Source organism: Nesoenas mayeri, assembly GCF_963082525.1.
Source record: "Nesoenas mayeri genome assembly, chromosome: 11".
Taxonomy (NCBI): domain Eukaryota; kingdom Metazoa; phylum Chordata; class Aves; order Columbiformes; family Columbidae; genus Nesoenas; species Nesoenas mayeri.
The window spans coordinates 13,798,230-13,820,284 of record NC_137563.1 but is presented as its reverse complement, the minus strand read 5'-3'; the positions used below and the strand labels follow the sequence as shown (position 1 = coordinate 13,820,284).

Below are 22,055 nucleotides of genomic sequence, written 5' to 3'. Positions count from 1 at the left end.
TCTCTGGGGAGCACCCTTCATCCTGATAAATGGTCTATTAGGAGAGCACATGTCAGAGAGAAACCCTCCGTGAAGCTAAATAGATTAGAGTCTCTTCCTTCTGAACAGTTTCAGTGCAATGGGCTAGGCATGATCGTTAAAGCGGATTTAGGATGAGAAGACACTTTTTCCTCAGGGCAGGAAATTGCTCTGAGTTTAGAAAGGTACTGATTAGTTCTAGCAAATTTATAAAGGGAAAACTCTCAGCATTTGCACTTGCCACTGCTTGAAGACGAGCTCAGTTGTTTCTGAGGTTAATGGACGTTTAGCAGAGGTTGGCTTTGTTCTGCAGACCCTCAGAAGTGGCTTCAAGCTCCCATGGTTGCTGCTACTTTTTTTAAAACAAACAAACAAACAATAAAAGCAAGCAAGCAACCAACCAAAAAAGCCACCACACTTGGTTTTTTTCCTTCAGTGTATTTACATATTTCCTTTCTCTGCATTAGTGAGTGAGGATGAAGGGAAAACTGATTGAGAGCTTTTCCCCACAAATGTGTGCCCTTGAGCAGCCATTTCCATTAGCAGCAAAAATCTGTTTCTCTGGTCTTTGGTGTATTCACTGTTCTGGGGATGTCTGTGGTGTAGCAGGGATGCCTGTGGGAAAGGGAAAGACTATGCAAAGAGCAGGCAGAGGAGATCTTGGTGCTTGTTTTTTGTTGCTTGCAGGAACTAACATGCAAAAGGCCTGATTTTCACCTTTGTTGGAGCCAGTTCAACAGAAACATCCCGGTTCTGTTGGCAGTAAGTCCTCACTGGTGGCATTTGTACCAAAATGGGGAGGGAATGCTGCCAGAAGACTCTTGTGTGAAGAGTGGTTATGGCCCAGGGAGAGGATAGAAAAAGATTGTGCTGAGAGAAGCTAATTTTAAATTAATTAAAAGAAAATAAATTCACATTTTCTGGTAGAGCATCTTCCAGGAAAAGAAATCAAATAACATAAAGGTAATAAACAGCAAATTCAGCATTAGTTTTAATGAAGGACTAAGCAAATATTGTAGACTTTTTAATAATAGTAATAAAAAGCTACAAGTATCATAACAACATTCATGTTGTAAACTCATGTAATCACTTGCAGTTATTGTTCCTAAACTGCATCTTGGTATTTGCAGCAGTAATAGATTCTCTGTCTGCCTGGGAAGATTTGGTAGACAAAGAATGCAATGATGGTACAGAAATTGAAAGAGGTAATGTAGGGGAAAGGGAGTTGTGAAACACTCTTTTCAGCTCCTTCCTTTGTTGTGAATTATTTAAATGCAAATCTTTTAGCCAAAAAAATAAAAATAGTCCAAAATCTGATAGATATTTGGTAGCCTTGGAAGATTCATGAATGTACGACTGAAGTTACAGAAACGGTGAGTCATACAGAAACTTGTCCCAGAAAACAAGGCACATCTGATATTTTTAAGTTAAAGGAAGAACAGGGCATAGCAAACTCTTAAAATAAGCCAGGGTGTGTAGTGTATCTTAGTGTCTTCTAACAGTATATTTTAAAAGTCATCTTTTAAGAGTGCACTATGTAGGAAAGTACTCGCTTTTGTCATCTTCAGGCCGACCCAAGCAGTATTGAATTCAGACAGCTATAATCATTGCAGCTTTCTGCCTTCAGATCTGTGAATGGCAAGTGCCTGTAAGGGCACATCATGTTATTGTTAGAAAAGCAGGTGGTTACCAAGTCTGGGACCACGTCATCATACACAATTGTGGTCTTGAGCGTGATCTCCAGAAATGTCATTCTGCTCTGCGTGCACTTCTGCAGGTCCTGGTTTGTATCGATGGAAGTTGCCCTCCCCGCGCTGAGGTCGCCTCCCAGGGCTGGACAGGGTCTGATGCAAACAGGTGCAAAAACTCATTTTCCCTTTCTGTCCCTTGGTAAGTCAGTATTTGAGTGGTGTGGCTTCCAGTCCCTGGGCAAACTGCAGCAAAAATGTGGCAGCTCCATGTGGCTCCTGTGCGAATGGTACTAAACCTTCCTGCAAGCCTGGGGGGCCTGGGGATACCCGCCCCGTTTCCTCTGTTAGTCCTGTCAAGGTGCAAGTCAGCTCCTCCACCTGAACAACACTATGGCATGCTACAAATACATTAAATCTTAAATTTATTAAGGTTAAGACTTACTTGACCTATTTTTAAAATGTCACTGTTTCCAGGGTAGCAACAATAAAAATAATACCTGAAAAAGACCTACAGAAAAGCTTAGATGTATGTCATGAATGTCATGTTATTTAATGGCTCTATGTTTAAGCATCTTAATTACTGCATCTACTTACAGTTAGAAGATTACCAACTAGAACAGATTCAAAGCTTCATTTAAATTAAATCTACATAGCATAAACTGAATTCACAGTAAATGTCTTTGGGATGTAGGTAGAGCACTGACTAGGACTGGCCAGAAAATCCATATTGGGGAGGCCTTCATACATTTTGTGATTAAAATATCTCAATTTTTTTTCACTGCTTCTTGAGGAAAAAGAGACAAATTCTCTATCTGATGTAGTTGAGGGCATGAAGGGTGGATCTTCTATGTCTAAGACTACTGGGTATTTAGGATGATATATTATTTAAGATATATCTGACTTCATGGTCTCAGCTTTCATGTCTCTCTTTAAAAGTACATTTGAAGTATTGTTTGTTTTCTTGCTTTCAGCTGGGGACAGGCTGCTACAAGGACTCAAGCTTGTGTGCTCAAGGCATACAGAGAAGGACTTGTGCATGGGGACACCCTTCTACACCTTAGGTCTGGACTGGTTAGACACTATTCTGTGTGTGTAGAGTAGCAAGAGGTTTCATCATGACTTGCTAATCCAGTTTGGGAGCCAAGCAAGGGGAGTATTTGCTGACAGGCTGCCTGGAAGGCAATGAGTATCATTTTTTCAAATATTGAAATTCATAAGAAGAAAGGGCTTGTCTCTTACCCTTTCAGGAAACTGGCACATTAGAAGTAGGTAAGAATGAATTGTTCAAGTCAGTTTTTAAAAGAGGAGAATATTTAGAAAGTCCATCTTGCAGTCGGGATAACAGGGATTTTTGGTTTATGTAGCTGCCGGTGAAGAGTTTGGTGTCAAAATGCTGTAGTACTTGTAACTGGTAATCAATAAACATTAATTATTTAGCAGACACAATATTAAAATGGGCAAGTATTACAATAGAATCAATCCACTGTATAAGCACTAAGAAATGTGCATGAATTCCTAGCAAATTGATAGTGACATCCATTTGGAATCTCAGTTAACACACATAAGAAGTGTAAGTGAATATTTCATTATCAAAATGTAAATAAATTATAGATAAACTTTAACTAAATTGCATCAACTAACTGTTAAGGATCAAGTATCTTTAGAGCATCTACAGTATATAAAAACAGATATGTCTGGCCAGATGGTGTGAGACCGTGTTTCAAATAAATAACCAGCACCTAGAAATCATGCGAGGTCAGTCAAGGAGCAGAGGGATTCAACTGGCCACCACATTTTAAAACCACCTGGACCGAAGAGATGAGACAGTTTAGGAGTGACTGCTTTCCATGTGCAACTGGTAGAGAGAAGATTTTAATGTTTTCAAGGCAGAGGAAAAAAAATCTGTAGTAGCAATGCCAACATATAAGAGACAGACTGATTCAGGCAATTTACTCTGCTAGACATCATAGGCTTTTTTGAGGCTGTAAGTGATCATTCAAAAATTATCTCAGATCAAGCACCCATGGCCAAATGAAACCAAACAGAGAGGTGTCTCTATGTTGAAGGGGAAATTAGAGTGTCTCATTTAACAGAGACACTGTTATTCAAATGTTTTGCTTATTCTGTCTGCAGAAGTCAGGTCCCAACAGAGCTCTTGGATTCTGCAGAAGCCTGATGAGAGATGTCATTCCAAACCCACTGACAGAAAGAAGTCACCCCACAGAGAGGAAGAGGAGTAATAGTCCTCATATGTAAATGAAGTGAGGCAAGGCCAGAAAAATGCTTCACAACAAGAGAAAAATTGAGGCCAGGAACTAGGAGTGCCCGAAATAGCACTTTGGGGAGCAAGCACCTTTAGGATGGTAGGAGAATGCCGAACAGGTAATGGAGACGAGAAAGAGGGTAGAGATAATCACTCTGAAATTAGTTTATTTACCCATAGTTGTATCTCTGTAGTACATGTCTGAATAGATATACAGACAGGAAACAGTAATTTATAAGCTAAAGTGAAAATGGGATGTTGATTTTTTTTTTTTAAACAGTAGGTGACATGCATAAAACAGTGTGAGATCATGACCATTTAAGACTGGTAAAATGCCTTTGACTTCAATTCACAATCAAGGCTTTTTACTCACAGTTCCTGGTCACTCCTCACCATGTCACGTTAGTACTGCCTCAGTGTCAGAAGTCAACATTTGGCCCTCAGTTGTGTGCAAATGCTGTATGTTTTGTGCACTGAATTGTGCAGAGCTGACTCCCGTTTTGTTGTTGGAAAAACTGAGGCTGGAGAACAGGACTAAGGCTCCTGAATGGCAGCATGGCTATTTGTAGCTGGGAGCAGGGTGCTTCCCCCTGCTCTGGGTGTCCCTGAGAGCCCAGACTGCCCTAGGGACCCCCTGGGAAAATGGGCTCTCACCTGTTCCTAGAAAGCTTGTATCAGTCAGAGCGTGAGACCAGCTCTGCTTTACAGTTTGCAATGAGCAGAGAGGCTGATGGGAACGGCAATCACGCATCTGGGGAAGTGCGAGTCCTGACAGCGCAGTGTCGCCGTTAACAGGTAGTGGTGTATGCATTCAGATGCAGTACAGGTATAAAAGTACTAATCTGTATAATGCTCCTCCTGTGCAAGTATGACAAGCATTGTTGCAGGCATGCAAAAAGGCAGTAAGATAAAATCGTTTTTTGAATGCTATGCAGCAAACTACAGACAAAGCCAGAATTCAGGTGCACGTAGTCCTCAGTCTGTGCCCAATCCTCATTGCTCAAAGTCTCTTTGCTGTTGTCATATACAAAAGGTAATTACATATTTGAAAACGTTCCCTCCGCTAGTTGCTCGGAGAGCTACTAAAGAACCCACGTGTGAGGAACGAACAGAATGAGACTGTAAGTTTCTCATTGTTCAGCAGAAATGCAGGACTGGTAAACCCCCCCATCACATGCAGGATTGGTGCTCTGAATTGCAGAAGAAAGATTGCTGTAGCAGTGTTTAAAGTGGAATTGACTAATCTGAAGATTATCAATCCACAGACTGTAAGAAAAGTAATGTGAATGTTGCAGCCCTTCAGCGTTTGGAACTTGTATTGCTTTCAGGGTCTGCCAGATTACCCCCCAGTTTGTGAAGAAAAAGTCTTACCTGACAGGCTTTTGAGGAATGATCCTCTTTGAAGAAATAATTGAAACCACCAGTTCATTCTAGAGCATTATTAGAGACCGTCATCCCTGTGCTGCAGTTCTTGGTTTCCTTGCGCATGGAGTGAATTAGTGCCATGTTTCAGCTGGATTTCATGATGGTATTATCCAGTCAGTAGTAAAATCCATTCATGTCACCTCTTTGAAATACCAACCTGTTGTGGATGCAATGTCATGTTTCATGGGAGCTGTTTACATTATGAGAGAAAGAAAATGTTTGCATAGTAGGCTATTTAGCTGTTCTTTGAAACTGAACTTTTGGACAAGCAGGAGGGGGTAAAAAGGGAAGAAAATCCTGAAAAATCTCTGGATGGGTGGAGGTTTCAGCAAATTACTTATTATTTAACCCTATTATTTGTCTCAAAGGCAAAAACATCCTGTGCCTTTGTTCTGCTGTTATCCCGCTGGAGTCAATCAATTTAATGAAGCTGTTGAAGCAAAGAATTAAGCTTTCTTGTATAACCCCCACCACGGAGCACTGAGTACTGCAGAAGCGGAGCAAGCACATTTCTGCTTCCCTTGCCTGCCTGGGTATGACCCTGAGCCACCACCACCACCACCTTGCACTTGTATGTGTGTGTTTTGCTGAACAGACAAAGCATGTGCTTATTCTTCTAGCTCCACTAAAGTTTAAATTCATAAACCTGAAGTTCCTTCTTTCTTTGGCTTCCTCTCCTGTGACATTTTTTAAATATGTCATGCTCTATAATCAGGAGTAAAAGAAGCACATTGATATTGCTTTCAAACTTATTTAAAAGGCAAGCCCATGTAAATCATTTTCCAAATGAACTTGGTTAAAATGTCAAAAGTATAGATGGATGAAAAGTGGGAATTTCCAGCATACCCAACAGCAAAAGAAAAGTAGAAACTGCTTATCTTAACCTATAGAATTCTGTAGGTCACCAGCTTCAGGTGATATGCCCTTATTAAAGCACCAAGAATGTTTCTAGACTCTTTGCAGTGAAAGCGGAGTTTTCTGACAGCAGCGTTCATCTATCAGGACAGCAAAGTGATCACCGATTCCTACATGACGAACAGAAACGCCAAGTTAAAGATCTTCAAACAGAGGACTTTTTTAGCCATGCGGGACAAAAGGAGGGGAGGAAAAAGGACTGAAGAAAGTTGTATACAAATCAGCCATTTAATGCAGATGTGCCATAGGGCAAGATAATAATGCTTGAACGTTATGAACTGCAGAAACTCTATGAACACATTATGCTTTAAACACTTAATCTGTTTTACAAACTATGTACATTCTTCTGCTAAATAAGATGAATTGAGATTCAAGAAGCAGCACATCCTGACAAATCTCCTCCTAAAGGCATCCATTAATATAAATCAACAGTAGCAATTTTGTTTGATCATTTATTTGCAAGAATCATTAAGGCTTATTAGCATAATTATTCCCTGTGGGACTTGATGTCACATAAATGAAAAATGGCATTATCAATATTTAAAAGATAAGTGCGTCATGTTCAGAGTACTTAAACAGTACTCTGCAGGTGGTGTCCAACTGTAGTAAATTAGATTAGGTTTGATTTCTAAACTGTAGAAATATCATTTCAGTGTAACTGTTTATTTCAAAACTAAGTTTGTTTATTGTGCAAGGCATAAACACACAACCGAAGTCTGCAGTTAATTGTTACAGTACATGATGTACATTGTTTTCTGATTTTAAGTAAGCAACTTGTCTGAAAATATCAAATGGGAAGTTCATGTTGCTTACTGGTAGAAGTCCTTTTATAATCTTGTCTTTTTTACTTTTTATAGATCTGTATCATGACCTGAAATTCTCTTAGTGAAACAAGATGACTTTCTCCCTCATCCTCCTATCTCCTTCCAAGCAAAACAGTAGTTATGGTGTCATCAGATCTGAGGGAGGTCAGATGAGTGAACTGCCTGCTTGTCCTCTCCTTGGGGAAACACTTTGGCTCCACTTGCTGCTCAAGAGCAAGTGCTGAGCAGCGGGTGTGAGCAGGAGCACATGCTGCTGTGGGGAAAAGTTGCCGAAGTTTCCTGCACAGGTGAGTTACAGTTGGGTGCTGCTCAGAGCAAAAGCCTTTGATTGTGAGAAGCTGCTGGGTGGCAGAGTAAACACAGCTTTGGGTGCTGGGTGAGCCCCACTTTTGGGCAGCAGAGCTGCATGGTGTGAGCTGCAGCCACCCAGGACAGCTTCTTGAGCCCTCTCCACAGCTGCTGGCAGTGCTGCCATCCCCCCAGCTGGGCCGTGCCCCACATCAGTGTGCCCTTTCAAGAGAGCTGGCTTGCAAGGGTCCCAGCAAATGAATCATGCTGAGAGGTGAGAGAACGCCTCACAGACAGAAATCTGTGGGTTTTGTCTGGTCCATGGAAATACAGAGGGAATTCACCACTTTGATGGTGAATTTTTTGGGGGAGCACAATATTGGTGTTTGATCAGTAGTGAAGTGTATCATTAAGCCCTGTGTGCGCTTTTCCTCTCTAAAGGCTCTTGAATAAAACATCAGGGATTTCACTAAGAACGCCCCAGGACTCCTCCAGACACATGCCCGTGGCGGGCAGGGCAGCAGGGCCGTCACCAGCTCAGGGCTTGTCACAGTGCTCTGCCGAGGCTGTCGCGCAGGATGAAGTGCCAGCGTAAGAGATGGCTGTGGGCAGCAGAATTACTTTCACATTGCTCTTAGCCCTTTCTGGGACCGATGTTTGTTTTCTGTTATTGCCCTTCAGTTGCCCTTTCGGTTGGCTAGCTTAAGGTTATGGTTACGGATTAGTTTGTTAAATACTATGTTGTTTGCAAGTGGCATTTTTCTTCTTAGTTTTCCGCTCTTTGCTAAGCTTCCCTTCGGAGCTCCTCAGTTTTTTAATTATTCACAAATGTTAAACTGAACTCTCTGGAATTAATTGTGTTTGGTATCTTGCAGGAGCGAAAGGGGTCTGCTTTCTTAGCATGTTTCTTGGTGCTGTCTTTTGCACTTGCATCAGAAAATATTCCAACACCTGGACTTGGTGCTTCCCAGGGAGTGGGGAGTCCAGGAAGCATATGCCAGCTCACCCTGTTACTTGGTCTATACTTTTCTATGGTTGTTGCTATGGAGAGAAGAAGAGTAAAGCTTAGTGCTTAACAGCTTTTTCTCAATATCTCATTCAGCCTTGGAATTAGGAATCTTCCTTCCAGAGTGTGCACTCTGATGGCATTGCATACCAAACACTGAAAAGGAAACCATGACCTGGTTAAGTGCTTAAAAAATGGCAAAATCAGCTGAGGTGACGATGATTGCTGGATTCCCCCCGAGACACTTCCTTTGCCCCGTTCAGTTGGGTGCTTTGGCAGGTGAGCTCATTGCAGCCTCCTCTAAACCCCGCATGGAAAGACAAGGATGGGATAGAGTAGGAAAAATCAAAGTTGGGTATTTAATCTTTCTGCTTTCAAATTAAAACCTACAAATGGAGCTTGTTATCTTGAAGATGACTTTTTGATAAATAATTGAATCAGAGCTCACATGTAAAAATCTGATTAAACTAGATATAAATATTTTGAAAGGCTTTTACAAACAGAACTTTCATACCCATAAACATTTAAATTCTCAACTAAAAATCATAACTGTTCATTTTCTTAAGAAAGAACTCAGTTCTTTTGCTTGAACTTGCGATCTCTATTCTTTTTTCACAGGAGACAGGATTCTGATTATGATAGGTAAGTGGATAAAGCTCTTGCTGCACGAACCAGAAGTGGTGTCATAGCAGTGGTTTTACATTCTTTACACAGAAGAACTATATTTATTCTGCCTAGAACATTTGCTTAAAACAAATGATCCCAGGTAAAGCAGAACGCCTGGTAGTTGGACCTTGTATTGTCCTCAGTGTTTGCTAGCTGGATTAAAAAGAGCATGGCTCTCTAATTGTTTTTTAATCATCGAAAGCTAGCAAAATTGTGCCACCTGCACGGGAGAAATGCCCTATTCCATAACCCAAACAGATCTACTAGCCAGGCAGCCAGTTGGCAAGAAAGCTCAGACTTTGCTGTTCTGCTACAAAAGCTCATTTCCCAGCTCACTGAATGGATGTTGGATGTTGTACAAAACCTGGATGATGTTGATGGTGTAATTGCTGCCTTTTTTCAGGTTACCTATAAGAAGCAATTGAACTGCAATATAGATTAAAGCAGGGAAATAATAAAAAAACCTATGGAATATACAAACTACAAACTACTAAACAATGTGTAAATAAAGTTGATGGGAGAGATGCAGAAAGCCACAAACCTTGGTATTAGTTGGACTAATAGGAATGGGACAGAAACTGCAGAGAAACAAGCACCCAAAGAAAATGTGAAAGAAACAGTGAGAGCCCAAGGCCCTCTTCCCATCCTGAGCCTGGACAACTTGTGAAAGGCTGAATGCTGGCTGGAGAGCCACTTGAAAATGAGTTATGAAACAGTGTCCTAATTCCCTACTTTTGTTTTACAGCATCAAATGGGTTTGGCTGCACGTTTCAAGAAACAAAGAAATGACAAGGATTGTGTGGAGGTAAGAGATTGTGGGATGAAAAATTATTTCATAAACACATAAGCCTGCATGGAAGCAGAACCTCATCTAGTTGTGCTACACTACAATTTTTATTTTTAAAGATCTTCTCTACAAACTATCTAAGGAGTTTGTTTTGGTGTTATCTTGCCATTTTAACCAGAATAACAATTATCTAGTGTTCAACCAGCAAAAATACCCTCTGTAAGAAACGTTAGAGTGTAATGTCACTGTGGAGTATAATTCATCTGTGGTCTTTGGAATTTATGTATTCAGTTGTTAAAAACAGTGTGTCTCCTCAGAAGAGTAGGTGGGTGCTTTATAAACTTGAATAAATCAGTAGTAAATATTAATGAGGAATGTTAAGAACTCTGAGTTTACCAAGAAATGCATGCTATGTGATGCTATGGATGTAAATGAATTCTAATAGTTCTAGTCTCATCAGTCTTTAGACACACAGCTCACAGCTTTTACTCTTGAGCGGTCAGACAGAGCAGAGTCTGTTCCACAAACATCCTTTCTGGCCTGAGACACTATTTATTCTCTTTATTCTTAGAAAACTCAATACTGCAGCTTAAATATTTATTAAAACCATATTTTTCTCATCAGGAACAGGTGTACTTTTGTTGAAGACATTTGAAGCACAGAGTATTTTTGTTCCTAGTAATATTTTTGTTTACAGTCCATAATGTCATAAGTAAAAGATCAGTTCTGCCTATTGCTGCCATGAGACATATTTCCCCTACTACTGCAGGGTAATTTAAAATAAAAATAAAAATAGTGCTAAGATTTTCTTGACAGTGATAGCCCCTTAGCTGCTCAATCTGCTCTCCCATCCATCACTAATCTCAAGCAAAGCAAGCATTAGTTTCTCTGTGACTTATCTAGGTCTTTAGTAGATCAATAGCACAGCTCAGATGTTTCAGACTCTTCCCTGTTAATTCACATTTATCTTTTCATCCAAAGAAGGTAAATTACCTCACAGAGAAGCTGTTATCCCCAATAGCGGTTTATAATGTTGCCAAGTCAGCATGACCCACATATCTTATCTCAGCTGGAGCGCATTTGTCACTGTCTCATGTTATGATCATCTGGTAAAATGCCCTAGAAAAGAGGTAAACCTGTAAAATGGCTTCACCATTTTCATTTAATGACCTTTTCTGCTGTGTGCTCCTGCATCACCTTCAATTTAAGCTGCTAAAATAAAGGGAACTTTCTTTTTTCCTTTAGTGCTCCATTTGCTAATTTTTATCATTAGCAAAATTTCCAGTCCTCAGCAGTCTTCATTTCTGCTGTCATGAGTTGATCACTAGGTGATGGTATTGAGACAGAGAACTGAATCATTTATTAATATGCCGTGGTTAACCCTGAGAAAGAACTGCTGAATTTAACTCTGCCTTTGTACCATGTGCTGCTGGTTACCCAGAGCTTTTCAGGCCCTGGGAGCGTTTAATGCTGTTAGGAAAAGCAATGAGAAGCGGGTCACTGTAACCAGGCTGCTGCAAGAAGAAATACTGTATGAAGCAAGAGTTTGATAGCAACTACGCAGCTGGGACTTGTTCCTTTCCAAACTATAGTAGATGTTTCATTATCTGTTATTCTAAAACCTCATAAATTATATTATGGAAAGAAACACACTTGACTTTTAAGGAGTCAGTTGGTGGCAAAACCAGTACTTTTTATCCTGTTCCTTCAGAAGAGCTGAGTAACTCTGGACTGAGTAATGCCTGAACTGAACTCTGTTCCACACCTGTTAAATTCTTAGGTCTTTAACTGAGGCATTAGCTGGTGCCCTCAAGGAGATCTGCTTTTTGACATGAGGAAAAGGTAGGTCTGTTTTCAACACACAGCTTGATTTCCTCCCAAATAAGAACGTATGAGGGAGGCTCCTCCATGGAGCCGTGAGTTGCTGTGACCGCACAGCTGGCAGGAGCAGCAAAAGCAGATGCTTCCCCTGCAAGTGGAGGTGGGTGGTCCAGCGAAGGTGACCTTGGTGAGGAGAGCAGGATGTGCCAGGAAGGCGCAGGACAGAAACGCTTGTCCACGTGCAGGTGTGTGACCCGTGCGCTGCATCCCCAGCCAGTTTGCGGGTGATCCGAGCAGGGAGGTGCAGTTGGTGCCCCTGGGGGACAGCACCACAGCCCTTGGTTGTGTGGGGAGCGCACCAAGAAGACTGAACCAGGCTCTGCCGAGAAGCACAGTGGGCGTCTGAGAGGCCAGTTGTCACACACTGAAAAAGGGGAAGTTCTGGCTGGACCTAAGGGGGGAAAAAAAGAGTTAAGATGACCAAGCTTTAGGACAGGAGCTTGCATTTATTGGGGGAGCTCTGAAGAAGGTATGAGACCAGCAGTTGTATTTAAACTAGGGGAAATGATTGTTTTCCATCTTTTAAGTATTCAATTTGATGAAAGGAGCAGGGCAAGGGTATAATGGGTGTTTCTGTGGAGTTTCTGGAGTATTTTCTCCTCCCTGTTCTCTCGTGGGGTGACTGTACATGCTGAAAGGTTACTTACCTTCCTTTGGAGATCGGCACAGACGGCATACTTACTGAACTGGTCCCTCTGCCTTAATTTACGTTGAGGAAAACTAACATGGCACTGAAAGTAAGAACTTTTGAGCACAAACTGCCCTAAGTTATCACTGATAAAAGCATTATCTGGCTGCATTTTTTTCTTCTTTGCATTTTAAACACACTGCAGCAAATCTGAAATATATGGAACATAAAAGAACAATGAGGCACAGAGGACTGGAAATCTCAAAATATATTCCCTTTGGGATCTTACTGGATATTCGTGCTGTGTTGTCCCTTCTGTGAAAGATACACTCCTCGCAAACACTGTTCACCTGCAAACACAAGCCACCTCTTAATTTAAAAAATAACTTTGTCAGCTGACTTGTTGGTCTCTGATATGTATGTGTTTCTTCGAGCATTTTTACTCCCACTTTTCTGTGTGAATACCTTGCTGTCCTGGAGACTGAATCAAGGTATTCCTATGTTCTCATTTTAGAGTGCTGCTGCTCCAAGTTAAGGACATCACGTGAGCAAAGATGGAATTCGACATCTGAAGGTTGTTTGCTGTTATTTCCAGAAGTGAGGTGAGGGAACCTAATTTTGTTGTTTTGTTTGCTAAGAAAGAAACTTACATTCATTTCTAGTGAGGCAAATAGTCATGTACTGAGGAGAAGGGACAGCAGAAGTATCATTTGAACCTTTATCCCCCCATACCCCAACACCTCCAAATCTTGGGCACTGACAGTTAAAGGCTTCCTTCTAAGTCAAGACCTTGGAATCTCCGGGGGACAGATTTTTTTGACATTTACTTGTTTCCTTGCCTACTGTTGAAGAAACCGGTTGTTATTTTAAAGAGAGGTGTACTGCTAACTCCACTTGGAATGAAGAGGTAGGGAACCGTCATGATCTTCTCTCTCATCTCTGCTTGTATCAACTCAGTTGAAGACATGGTGTGCTACAGTTTACTTCTTTCCCCCACCAAACATTGTGGGAAAACATGTTTCTCATGAAAAAGGCAGAGACAAATCAAAGCTTGAGGAGGTAATCCACTAATTTGGGATATTTTGTGAAGGATTTGACACTGATTAAAATTATGAGTGTACTCATGGCATAAATATATAGATACAGGCATATCTAGCAGAGAATCAATAGAAACATGCAGACTTATTCTTACTGAATTCTGAGGTGTTCTTCTCTTAAGCTTTATTCATTTTAATAATTTTGTAAAGCATGTGACATGAATGAATTTTACATACTGCTTTCAATAAGCTGAAATATCTTTAGTTTCACATAAGTGTGTAGAAAGGAACAGAAGGGTGTGGAAGGCGGCGGGTGGGCTGTGGAACTACGTAGAATTACAGATTTTAGTGATGTTCGTGGTGAACGTTCTGCCTGTTGACTCCCTGACTGTCATAATAAGTATGAAGGAGGTAAGTTCTTAATTAAATGCTGCCACCTAGGCTTTGTGCCTGTAGATAACTGCGTTAACTCGGAGTAATCATTCAAGAAATGCTCTTGAAATCGATTTTTTTGTTCAGTTTAGTTTGCGAGGCGAAGCGGCCACCGCTCTGCGGCTGTGACAGGCTGGGCCCCGCCCCCACGGCCTCGCCCCGCCCATCCCAGTCACGTGTGAGGCTCGGCTGGCCCCTTCGGCCAATCACCGCGACGGGTTTCTCCCGGAAAGTAAACCAGTTCCCTTCCGCCCGGCTGCCCCGCTCGTTGCCATGACAGCGCGGCCGCTGCGGGGCGGGCGGGCGAGATGGTGAGCGGGGAGCGGGGCCGCCGCTGCCCCGGGATCTGCCCCGGGCCCTGCCCGCCGCGCTGCCCCGGGCCCTGCCCGCCGCGCTGCCCCTCTCTTGTCGCCCGCAGGTGTCCGTGCAGCGGAACGAGTGGCTGGGGGCGGCCGCGGAGGATCGAGGCGGGCGGCGGCGGGCAGCCAGACTCTGGGCCGCGGCGGAGCAGGAGCGGCGGCTGGAGGAGGCCCTGCTGCAGGTAGCGGACCTGCAGGTCCTGTTGGACTGCGGGTGTGCGCGGACACAGCCCCGGGGGCCTGATGGCGGGCGGGGGAGGCGGCGACCCCGCCGTGCTGCCCGGGGGTCACCCCTTCCCAAACCTGCTCCTTGGGAACCCGCTCACTGACCGCGGGCCTTGCGGCCCGGCTGCTTCCCAGCGGTGCGGGGGAGCTGCCCCGGCAATGGCGTGTTCCCGTTAGGCAGAAGAGAACAAAAACCAGCGTGAGCTGCAGCTGGAGCGGGAGGAGAAGCTGGCAGCCGAGCTGGCCAGGCTGAAACATGAGAAACTTAAAGATGAGAAGATGAGGCAACAAGTAAGAGAGAACAGGTAACGCTTCAAAAATCTCACTACTTCATTTAACTACCTGTTATTTTAAATCAGTGTTAGCCCCAAAAAGCATATCTATAGAAGCATTTGGTCAGTTGCATACCCTCCTACTCATTTTTCTCAGTCACATTTTGGTCTGAACCTCAGATGCCCTGAGACTATAGCATAAGGTGTTTTCAAGCAACGGAGAGGAAATTTAAGCATGCCAAAATCAGAGACATATCATGTTTTTTAGAATAGGCTTTAACTTTTTGAATTTGGGCAACAGAGAAGATCATAACTGGAAAAAAGCGGAGGAAAAGGTAGATTGAGGAGAGTCTAGGAGAGGAGGCTGTGGCACCGGGGGTTGCTGCAGATTCAGTAGATGGTGTCAGAAAGAGCGTGGGGGTGAATGCAAGGCAGAGGGGAGGGAGGGAGGGGAGAGGTGCTGGAGGTTCAGTGGAGACGGGACAGACTTTGTGACACTTGTAGCAGAAGTGGAAATGAATCTGCCCTGGAAAGGAAACTTAAGGCCTAGATATGACAAAAAATTACTAAACAACAAAAATTACTGAACAACAAAAGTGTCATTTTTTAAGTGTACAAATTTATATATCTATATAGTTAGAGGTAAAAGTACAAAACTATTGATAGCATATGTACAGATATGGATAGCTCTTGGTTTGAGACAGGTTTTTCTTTTTCTGCTGTTTTACTAGAGCAGTTATTTTTAATCTACAATCAGGCTCTTCCCTTTAAAAATATATTTTTAAAATTCTGCTTAAATAGTGATGGAAAATTCAATTTTTCCTTTAGGCACTGACCTCCTTGTAATAGTATAAATTTCCTTGTTTTTTTCTTTTTTCCCAGTCTTGAACTTCGCGAGTTAGAAAAAAAGCTAAAATCTGCTTATATGAATAAAGAGCGAGCTGCACAGATAGCTGAAAAAGAAGCTATACAGTATGAGAAAATGGTAACTGGCTTCATAGCGTCTCCCAGCACCTGCGTGCTGTAACTCTTTATATGGATTGTGCTGAAAATTTTTGCTTTGAAACTGGCCTTTTTTCTGCAATGTTGTTAGTTTAGGCATTCAGTGTTTATTGAAAATATGTTGTGTGTTATCAAAGACTGATTAGCCTGCAGTAAGTAGCCATAAGAAAAAGGCTTGCTTTGCTGCTGCAATCTAAGTTGTAGTGAATTAAACTGTATGAGAGGATATAGTTTTTATTTTACTCGTTTGTAATATTTCTCTATGTTAAAACTATGATACACTTTGTCCATAAGTGCTTATTGTGGTGAATCTTTACCTCAGAAGCAGACTGTTGAAAATGTTATTACTATTATTAAACATATATCTTAATAAGTTCAGAAAGAATTGTGAACTTTTACTTATGTATGGAATAATATTGGTGATCAGGCAGATGATTCTGTTAATGTTGTATACAAAATTCAGTTTACACAAATTGCTGTAAAGATACCACATTTATTGAGGATATTCTGTGTAGTTAAACCACATTCCAGTCGTTAAGGTGACACGAGCTGGTTTCGCTCATGCTGAATGCTCTACTGTGTCTTCCTTTAATACGTGACTTCCTACAAGTGCTGTTAGTTCTCCTCAAGTTGTTCAGATATTGAGAGTTCTCTTTGAGGGTCCCGTTTACTGGATGAACCACAACGAGTGTTAAGGCACTTACACTTGGAGACTGAGGTGGAAAACATTCCATTTTTGAAGTGCAGTATGATTCCTTTTGATCCTGTGTAATTTCTCGCTGTAAGTTGCATTAGTGGGAGTAAAAAGGCATCTTGCATCACTTTTTTCCCCCTATAGAAACGTGAAGCTGAAATAGCCCAAAAGATGAAGGAAGAGCATGAAAGGGTAATAAAAGAAGAAAGTTCTGCAGAACTGAAGCGAAACAAGGAGAAAATAATGTACCAGCAAGAGCTGGAGAAGCAGCTTGAGGAACGAGAGAGGAAGAAGCAGGATGCTTATGAGGAGTTCCTAAAAGAGAAACTCATGATTGATGAAATTGTAAGAAAGATCTATGAGGAAGACGAAATGTTAGTTACTTTGAGTTTTTAATATTTATTAATTTAAAACAAAGCAACTGAAATAACACTGTATAGAAAATTAATTCGTACATGTTTATTTCATAGACTAAGGCCCACTTTAGTTTTCCTTGGTCATGTTTTACTAACAGGAGATTGACTTGTGTGGATTATGCTGTTTAAACATCAGAATGCTCTTGTCATTCCGATCAGTCTCACGTCCTTGTTCCCCAAATAGAAAATCCAGCTTATTTCAAGGAGCGCTGCGGCTGGGCCCATCCTGCTGGAACCAGCTGCACTGCGCAGGTTTCTGCTGAGCACCCCGGCCTGGCTCTCCAGGAGACACGTGGTGTCTGCCCGTCTTACGGACGGCAATAGGCTGGGACGTTACTGAGGGCAGGCTGGGGGACGAGTTTAGTTTAAATAAAGCTTAGGAGATTCTGTGCTATTGAGCTTCCTTCTCCGTTCTGTTTTGGTGGAGCCCATAGGAAATGGAGTAGTAGTGAGTACTTACGTGTCCTCCTGAAGAAAGGTGTTTGACCTGAGGTTCCCTTGTGGGGCAATTCAATATTAAGTATTCTCAACCTAGGCATCTGGTTTTCAGCGGAATGGATAAGGAGAGTCATTTAAACCTTAGTCTCTGGGATACATTGTTAATGGTCTGTTTAATGTTATTCTGCAGTATGTTAAATAACTTTTTAAACACTTTTCTTCATCTTCTACAGGGAAAAACAGCTGAAGTTAGACAAAATGAAAGCAACTCAGACATATATTGAAGAATTTAAAAAAGAGCAAGCTATCTGGAGGAGAAAGAAACAGGAAGAGATGGAAGAAGAAAATAGGAAAATTATGGAGTTTGCCAGCATTCAGCGACAAAGAGAAGAAGATCGGATGGCTAAAGTTCGAGAGGCTGAGGAGAAAAAACAAAGACTTCAAAGCATGGTATCAAAAACTGAAACTGTAGAAAGAAATACTGTTTGGTTTTGTCTGTCATTTAGAAATCCTTCCTCCTTGTAACAGATTGCCCAAAATCTGGAAAGAGAACAACAGAAGCGAGAAGATATGGAACAAATACGACAGGAGCTGTATCTGGAAGAACAAGCAGAGGCCGAAAGGAAGAAGGAGATGGTAAGTGGTGGCAGGTGGTTGAAGCAGCACCTGTGTATTGGGGGGAATATTTCTTTTGCAGATACATCTGTGGGTATTTTGGTACTTGGCAGATACCAGTTCTTTCATGTGTCATATATATGTTATGTGTACATAACATATGTATGTTATGTTATGTCCAGAAACTGGTAAAGGAGGATGCAAGTGCAGTATTGTAACTGTCATAATTCCTGCAGAACATTCAGGTCAGGGGAGCTGGTCTGGATGAAACTTTCATAGAATAGAAGTAGTGTATATGCAGAAAAACATATCATTTATGGAGCACTTGTAGCTATGGGTAAGCTAATCTAATTTAAACATTAATTAACTGCTTGCTTCTTGTATGTACATTTGCTGCCTCTTATGTGCCCACCCACACTCTGTCTTACCTTGCTATGGATGACAAAATGTAACAAAGGCTGAGATACGTAATACTGTTATTTTGGGAGAGTTTTCCAGGATGACTGTCATGTTGATTCACTTCATGCTAGTGGAATAAAATAATCTCCCTTTGTTTTGGTTTTAATTTTGAGAATCTTAAAGAGATCTGCCAAACTGGTTAATACAGGAGACTACTGTCAGACATGGAGCGTTTGCTCCAGTTTTTTATGCCAGAAGGTAACCGTTGCAGTAATTTTATTCCTAGATAAATCACTTAGGTTGGCTGATGATTGATCAAAATTTTCCATAGTATGTTGAGTAGTACAGCATTTTATTGACTTTCCTTTATAGGCAGAAATTGAAAAGAGAATAAAGCAACGCCTGGACTTACGGCAAGCATTTGAAGAGCAGCTTGCTTTTAAGAAGATTGTGCGACAAGCTATGCAAGAGGAAGAAGACGCTTTCAGAAAACAGATGTTGGCCAAGTTTGCAGAGGATGATCGCATCGAACAGATGAATGCTCAGAAACGGAGGATGAAACAGCTTGAACACAGAAGGGCTGTGGAAAAACTGCTTGAAGACCGTCGCAAACAGTTTATTGCAGATAAAGTAAGAGTTTTCACTTTTGCTTTTGGTTTGAGCCAAAGCATTTCAACAGGAGAATATGGCTGCTCTCCTCAGTGACAAGGCTGTTGTTACCAGGGAAAGGTGACAGGGGAGCTGCAGAGAAATGTGCAGGGGGAAGCAGGCACTTGCTTTGGTTTGAGGACAAGAAAAAGTCTTTTTAGAAGTAACTTCTTTGTAGCTTAAGAGGTTCAGGTCAGCAGCGTCCCTAGACCATGGTGTACTCAGCGTGCTCTGCAAGGACCTCTTCATGGAATCAGCAACACAACTGTCATCCAGTTCAGTGTCCCTGATGATCAGCAGCACTGACGTTGATGATGTGTGAGAAGGGAAAGTCCTAGCCTTGATTCAGACTGTGTGTCTCAATTATCACCTGAGGAAGAAAAGCCATAAACTGAAAACAAGTCATGGGTTGCTACACTGCAGCTTTTGGACCTGTTTATAGGGTATAAATCACACATAACGTGCATTGCCATTTCTGGCCATCAGCACGTCAGTGCACACCTGTTTCTCTTTCCCTGGCTTTCATCAGTGGGGCAGGAACAGACACTCTTATCTGAGAGCCAGGAAGGAACCAGAACTTCACTTAACTGTAATACCTTTAAAAGGGCTGCTAGTGCGAGACTAAACACACATAGCAGAGCAGCCCCATGTCTTGCCATTCCATCTTCTCTTTGGTCTGAGATGTTTTTTTTCTAGTTACCAAACACGTGTTGTTTAAACAGTGCTCTGTGGGCTTTTACATACACTTTTCCATCTCTCTCAAATTAACTTCCTGCGAGCAGGAGTTAGTAAGTGGAAGTTCAGAATCAAACTCAATTAAAAAAACTTTTCTCTTTATACTGTGGGGGATATTGGTGGAAACAAATGTTAACAGAGCTGAAACTGGACAGTTATGAAAACTTGCTTGTTTATTGTAGGAGCGTGAACTTGAAGAAAGACAGTTAGAGGAGAGAAGACAAGCAAGCATCCGTGCAGTTGTTGAGGAAGAGAGACAGAAACTCCTGAAAGAGCATGCGTCTAAATTACTGGGTTATCTTCCTCGAGTAAGTTAATTGTGTTTTAGATGCTTTAAATGTTTACCCTATAAATCAGTGTGCTCCTGGGTAGCTGAAGGTGAAGCTGCAGAACTGTGTACGTTCCTGGGGTCAGTGGGTGTCCTCACTGTGTCAGCCCTCCTGTGCTCACCTTTTCCTTCTTCCTTTTTTTGTCTTTCTGAGTTGGGAAGCAATTTACAAACACATTTGTTCTGTAGGAGGGACTTTGGGCTCTCCTGCAATGCTGATGCAATGCAATGCTGAACTTGCCCAGCGCTGTGCACATCCAGTTTTTGGCACATGGAATATCAGTTCCACAGCAGGGCTTTTCTGGCTAGGAAGGGCTCCACCTTCTCTTGAGCCCCATTTCCACCAGATGTCTCAGGTGGGCTTTTGGGACCAGTTTCTGACAGTGTTGGCTGTTTTCCACATCTGCTGTTACCATGGTCACTCTCTGTTGCAGTGCTGACAGAAGCATTTCAAAGCTCTTTCTGTTCATCCTCGTGTTTTTAAAAGTTAAAAAAGATGGGAACAATTATTGTAATAGCAATAAACTACAATTTATTTTGTATTGTACTTCATAATCAGAAAGATCACCTGATGGTATGGAAATGAACAGAGAGCTGCTCTAGGGATGTAAAAGCACATTTACAATAGGGAGGGAATTATCCAACTCTTAACAAAATTATTTTCTGCAATACTGGCAAACATTGTAAATATAGCAGAGTATAATTTTTATTCAAATAATATACTAATTTGCTGCATGGGTTTGTAAAATTTGGAGCAACTTAATTAAAGGATAACTCAAATTGGCAATATTTTGATGGTTTTTTGGTTTGAATTTACTGTTCTAGGAAGTCTTAGCTACTTCGGTGTCTCAAGGCTCATAGCTGTTCCATCATATTGATCTTCTAGTTTGGTTTTTTCACTCCTTCAACACTGTGTCTCAATCGTGTGGTCATACCTCATGTTACTTCACTCAAAATGGCTCAATAGAAAAGTGACACCTAATTCTGAAATCTCTAATGTAAATGTAATCTGTATTTTTTTTCTAAATGCTGCAAGATATGTTCTGTAGGTCATACACACTTTTAGCCCTAAAATTAATTTAGATGTAGTTAGAGATTTAGATTTCTGGGTTCCTCTACTTCCCTTCCCCAAAACATAGTTGTTTACAAAGTTGTTCAGTATCACTTGATTTCCAAAATAATTTATTTGCATGGGCTCATTTCAAAACACCTGGAGGTAAAGACAGAGCCCCACCCCGGCCACTGCATCTTCTCAATGCAGTTGCTTGATTTCATTAAACCTGCGTCTGTGCTGTGCTGACTAGAATCACTTTGATTAGAAAGAGAATGCAGGGAAGTGTTGTCTTTTGTATAGTGCTCACGTTAGACTCTTCACGGGGTTCTCAGCGTCATTTGCATACAGAACAAGAGGCAGCTCCAATTAGAAACTCATCCGCTGACCTTTTGTGACCGTTTTCAGGGCCATTTGTTTTAAAGGTGACACAAGAAACTATATTCTCTTCCACAGAACATTTCTGAGATCCATAATGATCTCTCTACTTTGTTTTACCTTCTGACACGTGTTTCTTTCCCCTTGTTGCAGGGAATAATCAAAGATGAAGAAGACATTAACATGCTTGGAGAGGAATTCAAATTGGCTTGCCAGAAGAGGTAATGAATTTGCAGGAGAGCGCTCAAACTTTCCCCTCTCAGCTCCTGCTTTGCCACTAGGTGTCATCTGATTTCCAATGAAAAGCTCCATTTGCTGTTAGCAGTGAGGAACTCCTTTTTCCTGTCATAAAAGGTCTCCATTTTAAGACTGAGTTCTAAACTGATAGGCAGCCTGTTTTATGGAAGTGTATGTTGCACTTGCAACAATAAACTGCTATAAACAATAAACTGCTATGGATTTCTCTGTTATTCTCGGTTAGTGACGTAGCAACATTAGAAATGCTTTCTCCAGCAACTGCAGAAAACTAAGCTGCTGTAAATTCATGTGTATTTCAGTGCAGACTGCAAGATTCTCTTAATGCAGTCTTTCTGGTTTAATTTTAAAGATTGATCTGCATTGGCGTTACACAATC

At 41.6% G+C, this 22,055-nt stretch overlaps 1 protein-coding gene and 2 long non-coding RNA genes across 3 annotated transcripts; all 3 read left to right on the top strand.

The window, feature by feature from the left end:
* The first annotated feature begins 1,866 nt into the window (after window positions 1-1,866).
* On the top strand, window positions 1,867-7,249 carry LOC308044419. The gene is made up of 3 exons (XR_013922615.1): window positions 1,867-1,908; window positions 2,681-2,770; window positions 7,170-7,249. It is a non-coding gene; the product is annotated as an uncharacterized lncRNA (long non-coding RNA).
* A 1,367-nt stretch (window positions 7,250-8,616) lies between these two features.
* Window positions 8,617-13,031, top strand: LOC308044711. Its single transcript, XR_013922652.1, has 4 exons — window positions 8,617-8,709; window positions 9,049-9,072; window positions 9,842-9,901; window positions 12,907-13,031. It is a non-coding gene; the product is annotated as an uncharacterized lncRNA (long non-coding RNA).
* Window positions 13,032-13,780: 749 nt separating this feature from the next.
* On the top strand, window positions 13,781-21,841 carry MNS1 (meiosis specific nuclear structural 1; the record flags this gene model as incomplete). Its single annotated transcript, XM_080351231.1, has 10 exons — window positions 13,781-13,840; window positions 14,142-14,402; window positions 14,623-14,750; window positions 15,600-15,702; window positions 16,558-16,787; window positions 17,501-17,717; window positions 17,796-17,903; window positions 18,654-18,911; window positions 19,847-19,972; window positions 21,575-21,841. The coding sequence occupies 10 exons, from the start codon at window positions 13,781-13,783 to the stop codon at window positions 21,644-21,646; spliced, it is 1,563 nt and encodes a 520-aa protein (XP_080207357.1). The 3' UTR covers window positions 21,647-21,841.
* Window positions 21,842-22,055: the final 214 nt, after the last annotated feature.